Source organism: Myodes glareolus, chromosome X (assembly GCF_982192425.1).
Source record: "Myodes glareolus chromosome X, mMyoGla1.1, whole genome shotgun sequence".
NCBI classification, from domain to species: Eukaryota; Metazoa; Chordata; class Mammalia; order Rodentia; family Cricetidae; genus Myodes; species Myodes glareolus.
Genome location: NC_142053.1, coordinates 140,932,601 through 140,949,640, shown reverse-complemented (window position 1 = coordinate 140,949,640; position 17,040 = coordinate 140,932,601). Strand labels below are relative to the sequence as shown.

The 17,040-nt window shown below is 39.7% G+C and overlaps 1 protein-coding gene across 3 annotated transcripts in view; it reads left to right on the top strand.

Moving 5' to 3' along the window:
• The window catches only part of Fundc1 (FUN14 domain containing 1), a 34,250-nt gene that overhangs the window by 12,713 nt on the left and 4,497 nt on the right, over positions 1–17,040 (top strand). The window contains exons 1-3 of one of the 3 annotated variants that reach the window (XM_048461521.2): positions 5,531–5,720; positions 6,345–6,501; positions 10,007–10,082. In XM_048461521.2, coding sequence (XP_048317478.1) covers positions 5,693–5,720; positions 6,345–6,501; positions 10,007–10,082 — 261 coding nt within the window. In that variant the 5' untranslated portion in view covers positions 5,531–5,692. Of the gene's footprint in view, positions 1–5,530; positions 5,721–6,104; positions 6,124–6,344; positions 6,502–10,006; positions 10,083–17,040 lie in introns of those variants that run through there. The other 2 variants (XM_085685093.2, XM_087902739.1) reach the window with 2 other exon arrangements.

Below are 17,040 nucleotides of genomic sequence, written 5' to 3'. Positions count from 1 at the left end.
TGAAATCAGGAATTCTTGTATAGCTCTTAAAACACATTTTTTTTTTACTGCCAGGCAGTGGTGGCACACGCCTTTAATCCCAGCTCTTGGGAGGCAGAGGCAGGTGACTCACTCCACTGGTGAGTTCAAGGCCAGCCTGGTCTGCAAGAGCTAGTTCTAGGACAACTAGGATGGTTACACAGGGAAACTTTGTCTCAAAAACAAAACAAAACAAACAAACAAACAAACAAACAAACACATATTTTAGGCTTCGGGCCCATGGCAGGGGCCCAGTGAGGAGGAGCTGGGGCTTTCCCCGACCCCATAGACTCCCAGGTCACCCTGCAGTGCTGGCTCCCCCCGGTTAAGTTCTCCCGCCTGCCATCCCAGCTCCCATCCAGGTACAAATTCTTATATTTCTCCCTTCCCCCTGGGGCCATAAAATTTCCCCAGCTCAGCTGCCTTGCCAGCTGGGCCTGGGCTGTAGGCGCATCCTGGCAGGAGGCAGTTCCTGGGTCTTAAAGGCCTCCCTGAGGACAGGTGGACCAGGTGCCAGCTCAGTCACATTCCTGACCAGCAGGGGCCCTGACTTCTAGCAGAGGGCCATCAGAGGGGTGAGTTTGCTTCAGACCCACGGCAGGGGCCCAGTGAGGAGGAGCTGGGGCTTTCCCCGACCCCATAGATTCCCAGGTCACCCAGCAGTGCTGGCTCCCCCCGGCTAAGCTCTCCCGCCTGCCATCCCAGCTCCCGTCCAGGTACAAATTCCTATATTTCTCCCTTTCCCCTAGGGCCATAAAATTTCCCAAGCTCAGCTGCCTTGCGAGCTGGGCCTGGGCTGTAGGCGCATCCCGGAAAGAGGGAGTGCCTGTGCTTCAATAGCCTGCCTGAGGAAAGGTGGGCATTCTGTCAGTGAAGTCCCTGCCCAACAAGGGATCCTGACCCGGTACCAGAAGTTCCAATAGAGAGCATTTGAAGGAAGAGATGGACAGGTCAATCAAACAGAAATTCAACAGAGAATTAAGAGAATTACTAGAGGTAATGAATCAAATGGACTTAACAGATATCCATAGAACATTCCACTCAAAAAGGAAAGAATATACCTTCTTCTCTGCAGTTCATGGAACCTTGAAAATTGAACACATACTCGGTAACAAAACAAACTTCCACAGATACAAAAAAATATTAGTAACCACCTGTGTCTTGTCGGATCACCATGGAAGAAAGTTAGAATTCAATAACAATTTGAACACTAGAAAGTCTACAAACGCGTGGAAGTTGAACAGTCAACTACTGAATCATCCCTGGGTCAAGGAAGAAATAAAGAAGTTAAAGTCTTCCTTGAATTTAATGAAAATAAAGACACAACATACTCAAACCTATGGGACACAATGAAAGCAGTACTAAGAGGAAAGTTCATAGCACTAAGTGCCCAATTAAAGAAAACGGAGAAAGCACATATTGGAGACTTAACAGCACACCTAAAACCTCTGGAAAAAAAAGAAGCAGACTCTCCCAGGAGGAGTAGAAGATTGAAAATAATCAAACTGAGGGTTGAAATCAACAAAATAGAAATACAGAAAACAATCCAAAAAATCAACGAAACAAAAAGTTGGTTCTTGGAGAAAATCAACAAGATTGACAAACCCCTAGCCAAACTAATCAAACGGCAGAGAGAGAACACTCAAATTAATAAGATCAGAAATGAAAAGGGGGACATAACGACAGACACAGAGGAAATTCAGAGAATCATTAGATCTTACTACGAAAGTTTATATGGCACAAAGTTGGAAAATGTACAAGAAATGGATTGGTTTTTGGATAAATACCATTTACCAAAGTTAAATCAAGACCAGGTGAACAATATAAATAGACCTGTTAGTCACGAAGAATTAGAAGCGGTTATCAAAAACCTCCTGTCCAAAAAAAGCCCAGGGCCAGATGGTTTCAATGCAGAATTATACCAGAACTTCCAAGAAGAGCTGATACCTATACTTCTTAAGGTATTTCACAATATAGAAACAGACGAGTCATTGCCAAACTGTTTTTATGAAGCTACAGTTACCCTGATACCAAAACCACATAAAGACACAACCAAGAAATAGAATTATAGGCCAATCTCACTCATGAACATCGACGCAAAAATTCTCAACAAAATCCTGGCAAACCAATTCCAAGAACACATTAGAAAAATTATCCATTATGATCAAGTAGGCTTCATTCCAGAGATGCAGGGCTGGTTCAACATATGCAAATCCATCAATGTAATCCATCATATAAATAAACTGAAAGAAAAAAACCATATGATCATCTCATTAGATGCTGAAAAAGCTTTTGACAATATCCAACATCCCTTTATGATAAAGGTGTTGGAGAGATTGGGGATACAAGGTTCATACCTAAGTGTAATAAAAGCTATCTACAGCAAGCCGACAGCTAACATCAAACTGAATGGAGAGAAACTCAAAGCCATTCCATTGAAATCAGGAACAAGACAAGGCTGTCCACTCTCCCCATACCTCTTCAATATAGTGCTAGAAGTTCTAGCAATAGCAATAAGACAACATAAAGGGATCAAGGGGATTCGAATTGGAAAGGATGAAGTTAAACTCTCATTATTTGCAGACGATATGATAGTATACATGAGCGACCCCAAAAACTCTACCAAAGAACTCCTACAGTTGATAAACACCTTTAGTAATGTGGCCGGATACAAGATCAACTCCAAAAAATCAGTTGCCCTCCTATACACAAAGGATAAAGAAGCAGGGAGGGAAATCAGAGAAACTTCATCTTTCACGATAGCCACAAATAGCATAAAATATCTTGGGATAACTCTGACCAAGGAAGTGAAAGACCTATTTGACAAGAACTTTAAGTCTTTGAAGAAAGAAATTGAGGAGGATACCAGAAAATGGAAAGATCTCCCTTGCTCTTGGATTGGGAGGATCAGCATAGTAAAAAATGGCAATTCTACCAAGAGCAATGCATAGATTCAATGCAATCCCCATCAAAATCCCATCAAACTTCTTCACAGACATTGAGAGAATAACAATTAATTTTATATGGAAAAACAAAAAACCCAGGATAGCCAAAACAATCTTATATAATAAAGGAATGTCTGGAGGTATAACCATCCCTGACTTCAAACTCTATTACAGAGCTACAGTATTGAAAACAGCTTGGTACTGGCATAAGAACAGAGAAGTCGACTTATGGAATCGAATAGAAGACCCAGATATTAACCCACAAACCTATGAACACTTGATTTTCGACAAGGGGGCTAAAGGTGTGCAATGGAAGAAGGAAAGCATCTTTAACAAATGGTGCTGGCATAACTGGATGTCAACCTGTTGAAGAATGAAAGTAGATTCATATCTATCACCATATACAAAAATCAAGTCCAAATGGATTAAAGACCTCAACATTAATCTGACCACTTTGAACCAGACAGAAGAGAAAGTGGGAAGTAGTCTACAAGACATAGGCACAGGAGACCACTTCCTAGGTAGAACCCCAGCAGCACAGACAATAAGAGAATCAATGAATAAATGGGACCTCCTGAAACTGAGAAGCTTCTGTAAAGCAAAGGACACCATCAGTAAGACAAAAAGGCTACCTTCTGACTGGGAGAAGATCTTCACCAACCCCTCATCAGATAAAGGCCTGATCTCCAAAATATACAAAGAACTCAAGAAACTAGACACTAAAACTCTAATGAACCCTATTAAAAATTGGGGTGCTGATCTGAACAGAGAATTCTCAACAGAAGAACTCCGAATGGCCAAAAGACCCTTAAGGTCATGCTCAACATCCTTAGCGATCAGGGAAATGCAAATCAAAACAACTATGAGATACCATTTTACACCGGTCAGATTAGCTAAAGTCAAAAACACCAATGATAGCCTATGCTGGATAGGATGTGGAGAGAGGGGAACTCTCATCCATTGTTGGTGGGAATGCAAACTTGTGCAACCTCTGTGGAAATCAGTGTGGCGGTTTCTCAGGAAACTGGGAGTCAACCTCCCTCAAGACCCAGCAATTCCACTCTTGGGAATATACCCAAGAGCAGAAGGAGGAAGAACATGAAAAAGTAAATCAGGACCGCGAGGGGTGCGATCACCCACTGATACAAGGGGACTGATCTAATGAGAGTTCACCAAGGCCTGTTGGACTGGGACTGAAGGAGCACGTGATCCATCCAGATTCTCTGAATGTGGCTGGCCCGGAGTCTTTCTGAAAAGCCATTGACAATGACACTGGGACTTGTTTCCTCTGCATATACTGGATTTTTGGGATCCAGTCTGTTTGGATACTCACCTTCCTGGCCCTGGAGGGAGGGGGGAGGAATTTGAACTTCCCACAGGGCAGGAAGCCCTGACTGCTCTTAGGGATGGAGAGTGAGGTGGGGGGGAATGGGAGGAGTGGGAGGGTGTTGGGAGGAGGGGCGGAAATGGAAACTTTTATAATTTAATAAACTTTGAATTTACAAGAAACATATTTTACCAAACACCTTTAAAATTGTCTTGACACTTGTTAAAATGGGTATTGGATCCACTTCAATTTGGAATACAGAAAAATGCTGGACATTTATGGCGCATAATCTGAGTGAGCGTGTCAATGTATGGAATCCTACCAAGAGGAGGCAGCAGTGTGAAACCCTCATCCCTTATTCTCAAAGGGGAGAGAAGAAATTTCCTAGCAGAATGGTTTCCCAGGAGGATAGTGGCCTTCCCCTCTCTCACTCAGGAGATTCTGAGCACAAGGTCACTTAGCTCAGCCCAGCCAGTCACCTGGTACAGGCTGATAAAGATGACCTAACTCAAGAACAGTGGCCTTGCTCTAAGAACAAGAAAAAAGTTGACTTAGAAGAATGGGAGGGAGCAAAAGTCCGTGTACCCGTGCCAAAGCAGCTTCAAAGATTCTCTTTGTAGTTATGCCTTTAAAAGCTTACCCCACAGAGGAGATACTACTCCTCTCTACACCTCACTGTAACAGGGATGGAGATGAGTTCCAAACATGTTTGTATTATGCTGATTAAACCTTGCTTATTACAGCCTGGGCCTCTCTGGTGGTCTCTCTCTGGGGGGTCGTAACTGGGCACAACAATCAGTGCAGGAGTGTTTATTGCTAAGCTAATTTAAAAGCGTTACTGAAGAAAGATTTGGGTTATTAGCTATCAAGCGAGGAGCAGGGATGAAATTTCTGTTAAAGGCAACAGGATTCTTGCAACCACTGGAGGCTAAAGATAGGACCTAAGGAGGCAATCTAATCAGACAGTTTCAGAGAATTCTGACTAAATGCTGGTTAAGGACAGTCTGCTGACACCAAAATGGTTGTCCTGTTCTATTACCCAGAGCCGTTCCTCCATTTAGTCCTTCAGCTTTAAAAAAGAGAATAAGGAAATTTTCTCGTGCAAACTCTAGAGGGGTTGGGGGGGGGGGGAAGCCCAGGAGAAGATCATTGGACTACATTTCCCATAAGCCCTCGCAGGGCGGGGACCCAACTAATCCGCCCCTAACCCTGAGTCTTGCGGCTGCGCACAAAGTGCTGAAGGGGCCGTGCTGGGGAGAGTGGGCGGTGACAAGACTGTCTGGAGGAGGAGGCTGAGGAAAAAGAGAGACCATAGACTTCCACCTCCGTCTAGAGCACCCTTTAAAGTGTTTGAGAGAGGAGGGTGGGCGGGGACCACCCCGAACTGGCCGCAGGCGGTATCATGGCGTCCCGGAATCCCCCTCCCCAAGGTGAGCAGCCAGGGCCCGAAGTAGTCACTGGGACGCGGCCCACAGCTCTCGACCTGGCTCCTACGGTGCTTCTCCCTTCCCCTCCAGTGTTTCTGGGGCTTGGTGGCCATACAGCCTCTTTTAGCAACCCCCCTCCGATCCAAATGTCTCCTTCCCCTCTCTCTGTAACTCACCAGGCTCCTCTACACCTACCAAGGCCGGATCCTGCCCGGCCCCCACCTCTAGCCCTTCTCCATTTTACTCCAGTAGGGGGTTAGGTGGGTTGATTGGTTGGTTGCGTTTCAGTCCTGTCATTTCCGTGGCTCGATTCCTGACCTGTTCTTTCACTGGAGGAACATGCCTTCTCCACTATTTTCCCACGGACGGAAATGGACCCTGCTCTGACCTTATTCTCATTGGGCTGGTAACCACTCACTGCTTTGTAACTCCTTGGCCCCTGCCAGCGCGTCCCTGTGGGATGGTATTGCTATGCTCTTTACTCCTGAGGTCCTAGTCTCAGGGATTGAGTTAATCTTGTTCATTCGTTTCCATGTAACCATTTTTAGTTGTAGGCCAGATTAAAACAGTTTGAGAGGCTTCTGAGTATAGATTGATTCGATATTTTTCATTTTGTGTTTTTTAAAGACTATGAAAGCGATGACGAGTCTTACGAAGTGTTGGATTTAACTGAGTATGCAAGAAGACACCACTGGTGGAATCGAGTGTTTGGCCACAGCTCGGGACCTATGGTAGAAAAATACTCAGTAGCTACCCAGATTGTAATGGGTGGTGTGACTGGCTGGTGAGAACCTTTTTCATTAAATTTCTGTGGGAAGCTAGCTATTGTCCTTTTGTAAATGGGCCCGTCAAGCACACCTTTGGGGCTTTCCCCTGATGTAACTAGGTATATCAACCTTCAGACACTCCTTGCTGGATTTTAGTGATTTCCCTCTGTCCCAGGCCCAGCATAGTTCCACTCTTCCCCTGTTACCCTTCCTTTGATACATTATCAAATTTCCAAATCTAGCAATTCAATTTTAAGTAAATTGTTTCTTGCTATTCAGTGCTAACATTTTGAAAAACCTATGAGAACTCCCATTGCAGAACTGGCCTCTAGGATTAGCAGCTCTGTACATAGAAGCATTAATGCTCAGGAAAAAATTATTCATGATGATGCAGCGGATTTTATTTTGTGTGCTAGTTCAGATTCTGGTAGTGCTTTGAAGATCTGACAACATTGCTTCTCTGTTAGAGTTATGGACTGATTATTTATTCTGCAATAATGTGCAGCACAATAAGGAGTGGTTAATGACCATTACCTGGGAAACAATTCAGATCACATAATAACACACCTATCATGTACTTTAATTCTGTTATTTTTGGAATGAAAGATTAACCAGATAGTAAGGGGCAGAACCAGTTCAACATTTTGAAAAATGTTGATGACTTCCTTTTGAGTGACACTGCTTAAGTTGTAAGCATTTTTCCTTTACATTCTAAGGTAAACGTAGCTTGTGTTAATTAAAATACATACTTCCACATGGCATGGGCAAATGATATTTCTTCATGTGTGTTTTACATGTAACTTGGAATAATGATGGTCCCCTATGCCTTCTTGTAAAAGCCCTTTTATACCAACTCTTGTGAAGATTCTATGGCACACAGGCACAATATTAATACTGTTACTGAAAGAGCCTGCAGTTATAACAGAAATTTCTGCTGAGGGCCTTGGTCACTCCAATAATTCGCTATAAGATGATAACACCTCTGTCTCCCTTAAATCAATTCATAATTTGGTGCCAGAGGTGATTGGTTAAATGGAGTCATGGCTAAAAGCCCGATGTTAAAAAATATCTTAAAAATAATTGAGAAATAGAATTATAAGACTACTGCACATTTTCTTCTTGTAGACCAAGCCTGATAAGAAGGCCCAGCCAGGCAGTGGCGGTGCACACCTTTAATCCCAGTACTCAGGAGGCAGAGGCAGGCGGATCTTTGTGAGTTTGAGGCCAGCCTGGTCTACAAGAGCTAGTTTCAGGACAAGCTTTAAAGCTACAGAGAAACCCTGACTTGAAAAACTAAAAAAAAAAAAAAAAGGCCCATAATTGCTGGGTTTTCTTGAAAAACCTAAAGGCAGAGCAGAGGTTATGGTTGTCTTAGTGATTGATGCTTGTTAGCAGTAATACACAGCTTGTGGAACATCCAACTTGGGATATTGTGGAGACTTCCTACTTCTTTTTCTGAGCCTTTGTTGCCGACTCCTGTATGAGGAACACATTCTTGATAATGATAACTCATACATTGACTTATTAGTATCTGCCAGGTATTGAATCCAGGAGCTATGTAAGAGTTTGTGTTTTGGTTTTGTTTTCACATTGATGTGTTTGTATGTGGGGCACAGATGTGTCCCAGAGCATATGTGGTGGTCAGAGGACAGCTTATAGAAATCAAATCTCTTTACCATGTGTGTTTTGAGGATCAAACTTGGGTCTTCAGGCTTGGTGGCAAGTGCTTTTATCTACTGAGCCATCCTATGGCCTGAACTGTGTAATGGGACACTGATATATAGGTGGCTTGGTTTTTGTTTTTATCTAGTGTTGGGGGTAAATTAAGGGCCTTGCATATAGCAGGTAAGCACTCTATCTCTGAGGGATGTTGGCAGTTACATAGGTGATTTTCTGTAATGGCTTGGACTGTAGTGTAGATTCAATATAGTAAAGTTTTGAAATATTCTTAGAATGTAACATTGGTGTGTTTGTGGTGTGTAAAAGTGGAGCAGTTAACAGGCATGAATCCAACTTAACACTTCACACCTATTTGAGACATGAAGGATAACCTGAGGAGATTATATTTAGCTTTAGGTTGGTAGCTGTAGGGGTTTTTTTTTGGTTGTTTTGTTTTGTTTTCTTTTTTTGAGACAAGGTTTCTCTGTAGCTTTGGTGCCTGTCTTGTCATAAGAAGTGAAAGCTAGTCTGAGAATGGATGGTTGCTAGGAAATCTGGAGGTCTTTAAGACTGATTCTGGTATTGTTAGAGCATGGTCTAAAAGCATGGTTATGGAATTCCAACATTAAATTACCAAAGTAATAATACTCTTTTAAGAGTGTAAAGGAGGGCTGGCAAGATGGCTCTGCAAGTAGGCTTGATGCCAATTTGGTGACCTGAATTCTATTAGGACCATAGGATTCACATGGTAGAGAGAATCAACTCATAAACATTGTACTTGGACATCTCTGTGTGTGAATGCTCAGACATCGCGCACGCGTGTGCACACACACACACAAACAAAAAAATTAACAAAAGAATAGAAAGGAAAAAACAATTTTAGAGATGGGATTTAGAAAACTTTGAGTTAAAAAAGATAAATGTGAAATGAATGTGAAGTGGCTATGGAGAATGGTACTGTCACAGAAATTGGAACGTTAGTAGCAGTTGTTTTGACTGTGTTTGTGTCCCTGTGACATGACCCAAATTGAAGTAAGGACCTACTGTGTTCCAATATGACTTCATCTTACCTAATAACGTCAACAGTAGCCTTATTTCCTAGTAAAGTCTCATGAAAGACAGTAATTTGTGGGACACACAAATTCAGTGTGCAAAGCTACAGTTAGAAATCTGGAATTTGTTTATGCAATTTGAATCTGAAATATTGAGGGGAATGTGAGTTCACTCCAGAGGTATAGGGTGACACTCCATAGTTAGATGAGACAAAACAAGCTTAATCCAGAAAATCAATAGTATGAGAAATGTGGGCAATGTAAGGACATAAAATGACACAAAAGACAGGAAAGCTTTTCATAGGCAAAGCTAGGCAGAAATCGGTAGAATTGGAAAGATTAATAGCTCAAATAAAGATGATGATGCATTTGAAACTAACTGGGTTGGAGCTGGTTTAGGTAGAGTGCATGTTGGCCAGATGTATGGAACACCTTGAGCACATGAAGCAAAACAAGGAAATGACTTACTGTGGGAAATTTTGTCTTATATAAACAAATGTAGAAGGAGTATAATGAATCGAAGTACTCACAATTGGTTTCTGTAGCTGCTATTTTTCTTTTCCTTTTAAGTCTCCCTCTTCTCTCCTCTACTCATTTTGCAAATTTGTCAAATCTCAGACATTTTAGAACAGAGTGTGTATTTTTTAACTACCCTGTATGACTACAGGAAAACACTGAAGCTTTCTGAGCAGGCAAAGGACATTATCAAAAGAGATGGGAACACATTAAGCTTTTATTAGAAAAGCAATAAAATGTAGAAATTTAGTGTATCACTGATTGTTCTTGTCTTTTGTTATTTCTGTCGTTAAAGGTGTGCAGGATTTTTATTCCAGAAGGTTGGAAAACTTGCAGCAACTGCCGTAGGTGGTGGCTTTCTTCTCCTACAGGTATGTTAGACCTCTATGTACTTGCTTATACAGGTAGCCTATGGGAACAGAGAATGTTAACTCATTTAATTCCTGTTCATTTCAATAGAAGGTAGAATTTTTCTTTTAGGTATTAGTTTATGGAAAAACTATAATGAGTTTTAAAAGTTTGCATCTGTCATAAAATAAAACAAACTAAATATTTCTAGATTTGAGTATATGCACAGCATGATGAGATATCAACTATTAAGAAGATAGCTTCGAACCAGGTGTGGTTGCACACATCGATAATCCAGCTACTCAAAAGAATGAGGCAGGAGGACTACAAGTCCAAAGCAAGACATCATCTTCAAACCAGACCAAACCAAACAGCTGGGGCTGTAGTTTAGTAGTTGAACCTTTGAATTTTACCAGTAAATTGGGATTATGGATGTGTACAACCACATTTGGTTTATAGATCACACTGTGCTTTCATTGTATTTTTCATAAACTAATACTTACTTATGTCAAAAGCAGATCTACTATTAACGTTTTTCTAACGCCTTTATATAGTAGGGTTTCTGTGGAAGAGTACCTTGGCGGATAGATTGGGGCCAAGGAATGGAATGCCACAGAGATCACACCACATAACAGATCTCAGGCAAGAGATTTTTGAGGGTGGGGTGAAAGTTTCCCTTGGAGGGGAGAGAGGGGGGGAGAGAAATAGAGCCATACAGAGAATGAGAGAGCTGTCTGTGATGGCTGGGACATTTTAAGGGTGCATGTGTTGCATTTGGTGGTTGGTGATGAAGGGACTGCTGGCCCTGAGTTGCTGAAGGCAGGCTGGGAGTGGAGGGGGACTGATTCCTAACAGTGTAACCCTGAAATTGCAGCACTCAAGAGGCTGAGAGGCTAAGACAGAAGGATCTAGAAATCAGGCCAGCCTTGGCCTACTTAGTTAGTTATATACTAATACTTTCGGGGGAAAAGAAGATTAAAGAAAGAAGAAAGAAAGGAAGATGCAGAAAGTAGAAAATAAAGTTTAAAAATACCCATAATCCTATTTCTGAGGCAGGTGGATTAAAATTTTAATTTTGTTCATCCTCTTTTAGGGATTAAAAATGCTTTGCTATTAGAGAATGTTTTTGAGGATATTATCTACCATTCATGTCTGATTGGTATGTGTTTTCCTCAAAATAGTGTTTCCTGAAGAAGATCAACTATAGTAAATCTCATAATTGAAAATCTTTTGGAATGAGTGTTAGCAACAGTATTAAAGATGGAGAGAACTGTTGGTTATACCAGATTTAAGAAATGATTGCTGTTTGTAGCAACCAAAATCTGACTCTAGTACCTAAGCCATTGATCCTGTAATAACCAATGGAGTAGTCACCTTAAGTGCAAAGAGATAGAACTTATGTGAATTATGCACTAATTTAAGTAGCGTTCTAGCTAACTGTTTTAAGGATATATTTTCTATTAATAACAATATTAAGAGCAATATTTTTTGTGGTGAAGGTAAGAGGATGTGATTAATTTCTAATTTGGTCTTTTGGGGGTACACTAGTGTTTACATGGAAGATAATTTTATTTAAGCTGATTTTTGACTTGCATTTGTATAGAATCAAAGGCATATTTAAGTCTATCAGTATTTTGAAAACCGTGTTGTCATTTTTTTCAATGCAAAGGGAACTAGAATGAAATAATATACTAAAACTGTTAACAGAATTGAATTGTGTGTTTTAATCTATTCTGTGCCTTTTAGTCTATTTAAATACATTTGGTAGTCACTGTTCAAGCCCCCATTTTATCATTGCTACTTCCTGCTTTTCTTAGCCTGGGATTTTTGAAGTCTTGAAGGCCCGAAGGGCACAGGTCTCATCTGCATCAAACTGTTTCACCCCCAGATACAATTAGCCTTGAAAAGGCAGTAGGAGGAACCTGAAAGAGAAGCTAGAGAAAGAAATGGCTTTTAAGCTAATTGCCTCACATTCTTAGGCCTGACTCCATATTTCATAACCTTTGCTTATCATTAAAGATAAGTATTATTTTGGGTTAGGACTTAGAGCTTTTCTACTAACAATATTAAATGTTTTTCAGTAGGTATTTCTTATATTGCCTTCTTAAAATAGACATCAGAGCAGGTCTGAGTACAGTATTATTTCCAACTAATGAGTCGTAACCAATTACAGAGTTCTCTACTCCCCCTGCTTAAGTTAATGATGTATGAGTAGTTCAGCTTTTTAAAAGTTATATGTGCTTGTATATAGGGAACAGATATTTGTATAGCGCTTGTTGCAGATTAATCCTCTACCTCGATTTTTTCCTCCTTTGAAGTAACGATTTTAACTTTTCACAGAGCCTCCTTTCCACTGAGTTGATTGACCAGTTTTTTGATCTATTAGTAGCAGGTGTTCACTATTATTTTCACATTATGGAATATTTGCTGTTATTTGAGTTGTCCCATTCTAGCCCCACCTCACCTATATTACACACCTGAATGCTTTCTGACCCTCCCCCATGCCCTCTGGCATGAGTATAATGCCCATCTTGAGTATAATTGTGTATGATTAAGTAACTGTGGGTTAAGTGAGCTACTTGAATTCATGTTTTTTATTGATACTCCCTACCTCCTCATCTGTACAACTCCAAACCTTTTTCTCTTTAGAAAACAAACAGGCAAATAAAAAAACAAATAAACCAGAATGAAAAAATAAATAAATTGTCTTTATAAAATAGAAAAAGCACGAATGTACAGTTTAGGAAGGTTTGGGCTCTTATTTACAGTATGAAGGTTGGGTTTTTTTTTTCTTCTTTTGATGTATTCTTGTTATCTAAATCTCTCCTGGGGAATATGCATTAGCCAGCCAGTTTAGTCTTCTGGAGAGGGCTGTCCCAGGCTCCTTTGTCCTGCTTGTTTTTTAGGCCTAGCATATGCCTGTTTTCATGGGATTTTCCTTTCAGTACCGTTCTGAATGTTTTCCTGTGCTCTGTCTTGGATTGTTTCCTGTGTCTCATGTTGTTTTGTTTCCTATTTTCAAGGGACACATCTTTCCATTATTATATTTTCAAGTATTGCTTGACCACAGCAACTTTTGTAAAGGAAAACATTTAATTGAGGCAGTGGCTGACAGTTTTAGAGGCTTACTCCATTATAATCATGGTGAGAAGCATGGCAGCATTCAGGCAGACATGGTGCTCGAGAAGAAGCTGAGACTTCTATGTCTTGATCCTCAGGCAACAAGAAGTGAACTGTGTTACTGAGCATAGCTTGATCATTTGAGACCTCAAATTCCTCACACCTCCAAAGAGGCCACACCTACTCCAGCAAGGCCACACCTCCTAAGAGTCCCACTCCCTATGGGCCAAGCATCCAAACACAAGAGTCTATGGAGGCCTTACCTATTCAAACCACACATCAAGTAACTTGTGAAGAAAATAAGCATGTAACTATTACATTTGAGTAATAGTTAAGCTCGGTGTAGATATTGCTGCTTTCTCTTCCAAATTCAGTGCTGCTGTTAAAAGTCTAAAACAGTTCTAATACCTGACCATTTGTATGCATACCTCCCTTCTCCCATGTCCTAGTAAATGCTTAGAAGATTTTATTGTGTGTGTGTCCCCAGTGTTCTGATTTGTGACATTGCTAGTTCTTGCTGTGGGCCTGTTTTTACTCACTGTGGTTCCTTTCAGTTCAGAAATTTTATTGATATTACCAAGCAAGTTCCTGTTCTGTGTTTTTTTTTCTTATTGCTGCCCTGCACCTGTATTTCCTGTGATATGAATCTTCTAGATTGGCTGTCTAATTTTTATAGTCTATCTTCTTGATATTTTTAGTTCTGTCTTTTTTTTTGATTTATTTTCTGGAAGATATCTTCACCTTCATCTCCTAACTGAGTTTTTCATTTCTGCTTATTTCTATTTATTAATTTATTGGTACTGAGGATTGAACTCGGTTCTCATGCATAGTTGGCAGTCATTCTACCACTGAGCTACATGTAGCCCTAGCCCTGTACTTATATTTTTAATTCCTCTGAGCTATTTATAGTTATTTAAGGAGATCGAGGAGGTAGACTGTGTTTATATGAAATTTGATCCTATTACCTCATCTCTGATTTGAATTGAAAATAAAAGGTTCTTAAAAGTGGCAGGGGCTGAAAATTGTTTTAATTGCCAGGTGCTAGTTTGAAGTAACTGATTTTATAAACTCTAGGTCTAGAGTGTTGGTTCAAATAATTTGTCATGCATGAAGTTCTTAGCATCTGAACAAACTGTTTATCAATCTAGTTTTTCAGTGTTACAGATAACACTGCAGTGATAGCTATCTATTTGCAGTACTGGAGATTGAAGCCAGGGCCTCATGCGTGCCAGGCAAGCCCTGTTTCACTGAGCTACATCCCAGATCTTTAATTAAGATCGTTTTCGTTTTTCACATTCCTCTAACACAAAGCAAACATGTTGAAGCCTTTTGATTGTCAAGTGCTTCTAGTAAGTATACATTTATTGCATTTTCACTATCCCTTTATGAAAGTACATACCAATTTCCTTTCTTTCCAGTCTGTATTCTTTAGAAGGAAATCACTAGGGCAGCCCACACTGGAGGAGTAGGAGTGACCTCACTGAGGACAAGTGTCTACATAAGTTATTTTTAAAAATTTCTAGTCAGGGATAGTGGCATAGCCTGCATAGTTCCAACTATTAGGGAAGCTGAGGCAGAAGGATTATTTGATCCCAGGAGTCGAAGGCTAGCCTAGGCAACATGGTGAAACCTTGTCTCAGAAAGAGAAAAAAAAATTTGAAGACTTGTCTCTTCTTTATTTATTAATTTTTATTCAATTATACCAGTATGAACTTAGCTTTCTATTTTATATTTTGGGTTAAAATTTAAGTGTCATTTTCTTGATCAAATTGTTATAGATTTAGCCACGGGAAGCTCTTTCAATTGTGCATTATCCTCTCTGACCATCAGTATTCATGGTATTCATTTATTCCTTTATTAACTCATATTTTTATTGTGTGCATATATGTGTGTATGGTGTATGCATGTGTGTAGGTTCACTTGCCCATGTCTGTGTGGCCTGAGGTTGATGTGCCCCTTCTTTTCTGAGGCAGGATTTCTCACTGAATGTGTGTCTCTATTTTTCTGCTCGATCACTCACTAATGGTGAGACTCACATGTAGGAAGCCCCATCTACCTCCTTACAACTTCAAGCAGCAGTGAATCTTTGTCTGAAAGCTTGGTGCTATTTTTAACATTTCATTATTGTTTTATTATTGTGCTTCTAGGGATCTAACCCAGGATGTCCTTTCTACATGTCAGACAAGCATTCTACCACTGAGCTGTACCATCAGCTCCTTATTTTTAACTGAGAAATTTTTATTCTAACAAAGCCTTTTTACCTAATTTCATTAAATATTGAAATGTTGTAAAAAAGTCAAATAGAGTTCAAAAAGTAGTCATCATTGCTCCACCTCTTCTCCAGTCTGCTGGTATGAATTTCTTTATAATTACATAGATAAAAGTAAACAAGACTAAAGTGGATCCTGTATGGTTCAGACTGTTCCCCTTCAGTTTGACCAGGTCTCTCTATAAGGGCAGATAGTTATGAACTTCTCAAGGAAATTGCTTCAGTGGTAGTGAGTTATATCCATGTCGGATGGAAACCATCTTCTCACTAATAAACATGATAGGACCCTTTGGGCTAATCTGACCCAGTTACTTTGTTAAAGTATTCTTTGAATCAGGTTGGTTAATGCAACTTTGGAGATTTAGTATTTTTTCATTATCTTTATCATCATTCATTCAGTGTTTCTCATTTGTCTTTTTGCATGATATTATTTGTGACTAGGGACACAGAGATTCACAGTTCACTGGAAGAGACAGATAGTGGCAAACAAATTTAATCATCTGGTCAAGGCCGAGCTGGATGGGTACCTGGGGTGTGGAGAGTACAGAGAAAGGCTTGAATTGCTTGGAGGTACTGGAGGAGGGGAACTTAGACATTTATGTCTTATATATCTCAAGATTTCTTAACCACTGTAACTATATGATACTTTACTTCAAAATGGAGTGTCTACTAGATCTTTTTCTCAAATTAACTGGATTTACTGACTTTGGTAGCAGCTACATTTTTTTTAAAAAATTATACATAGAATTGTATTTGTGAGAATTTATCCGTCTGATTAGATGGCCTCTAATTTTTAGTTGTGGGCTTGGAGTAGATCAGTAGTCACCTCCAGGAGTGAGTTTAAGGTTTTTGTTGCTGTTATTTTATCAACAATGTAATTTATGATACTGATTACTCTTTTAAAAATTTGTAGCTTATATTAGTAAATCTTGAAAATGGCAGTTGAATTATGGGTTGCCAGTGTGTGGTAAAATGGATAGTGTTTTGGTCATTCTAACCAACAACCAAAACCATGTACATGAATGAATTTTTTGTTATTTCAGTAAGACAAAATGTTGAAATTCAACCTAAGGTTAAATATTACAAAAGTTTCAAAGTAATCAACAAGTTTAATTACTCAGGCATACCTTTAACTTTCATATAGAAAAAACTTTCTCTGAAGTTCATTGTCACTGCTGTGCCTATGATCCAAATCACTGTATCAGGTTTTAACAGAAAAGTTTTCATATGCCATTCAATTTGATCACCTCTATTTCTGAGGCTGGAGCCTGATGGGATAGCCGGTAAGTGAGTATAAGAAGAACTGCAGATAAATTCCGATGTGGAGTTAGTCATAGAGAAAATAAATCCTAAAATTCCAGTCAGACTCTTTATATGAAATCAGATATTTTTGTTATTTTAAATATTTTATATATAGTTAAAAACCTACAAAGAATGCATGAGATTGATAGTAATTTATAATAGTATATATGGTTTAATTATTTACTTATATGCTTATTTGAATTTATATTTTAATTATACTGGTTACATCTTGCTGTTGTCTTCCATTTTTTTCAGTGGCCCAGTAACTTCATATTATGGTTCTTAAGATG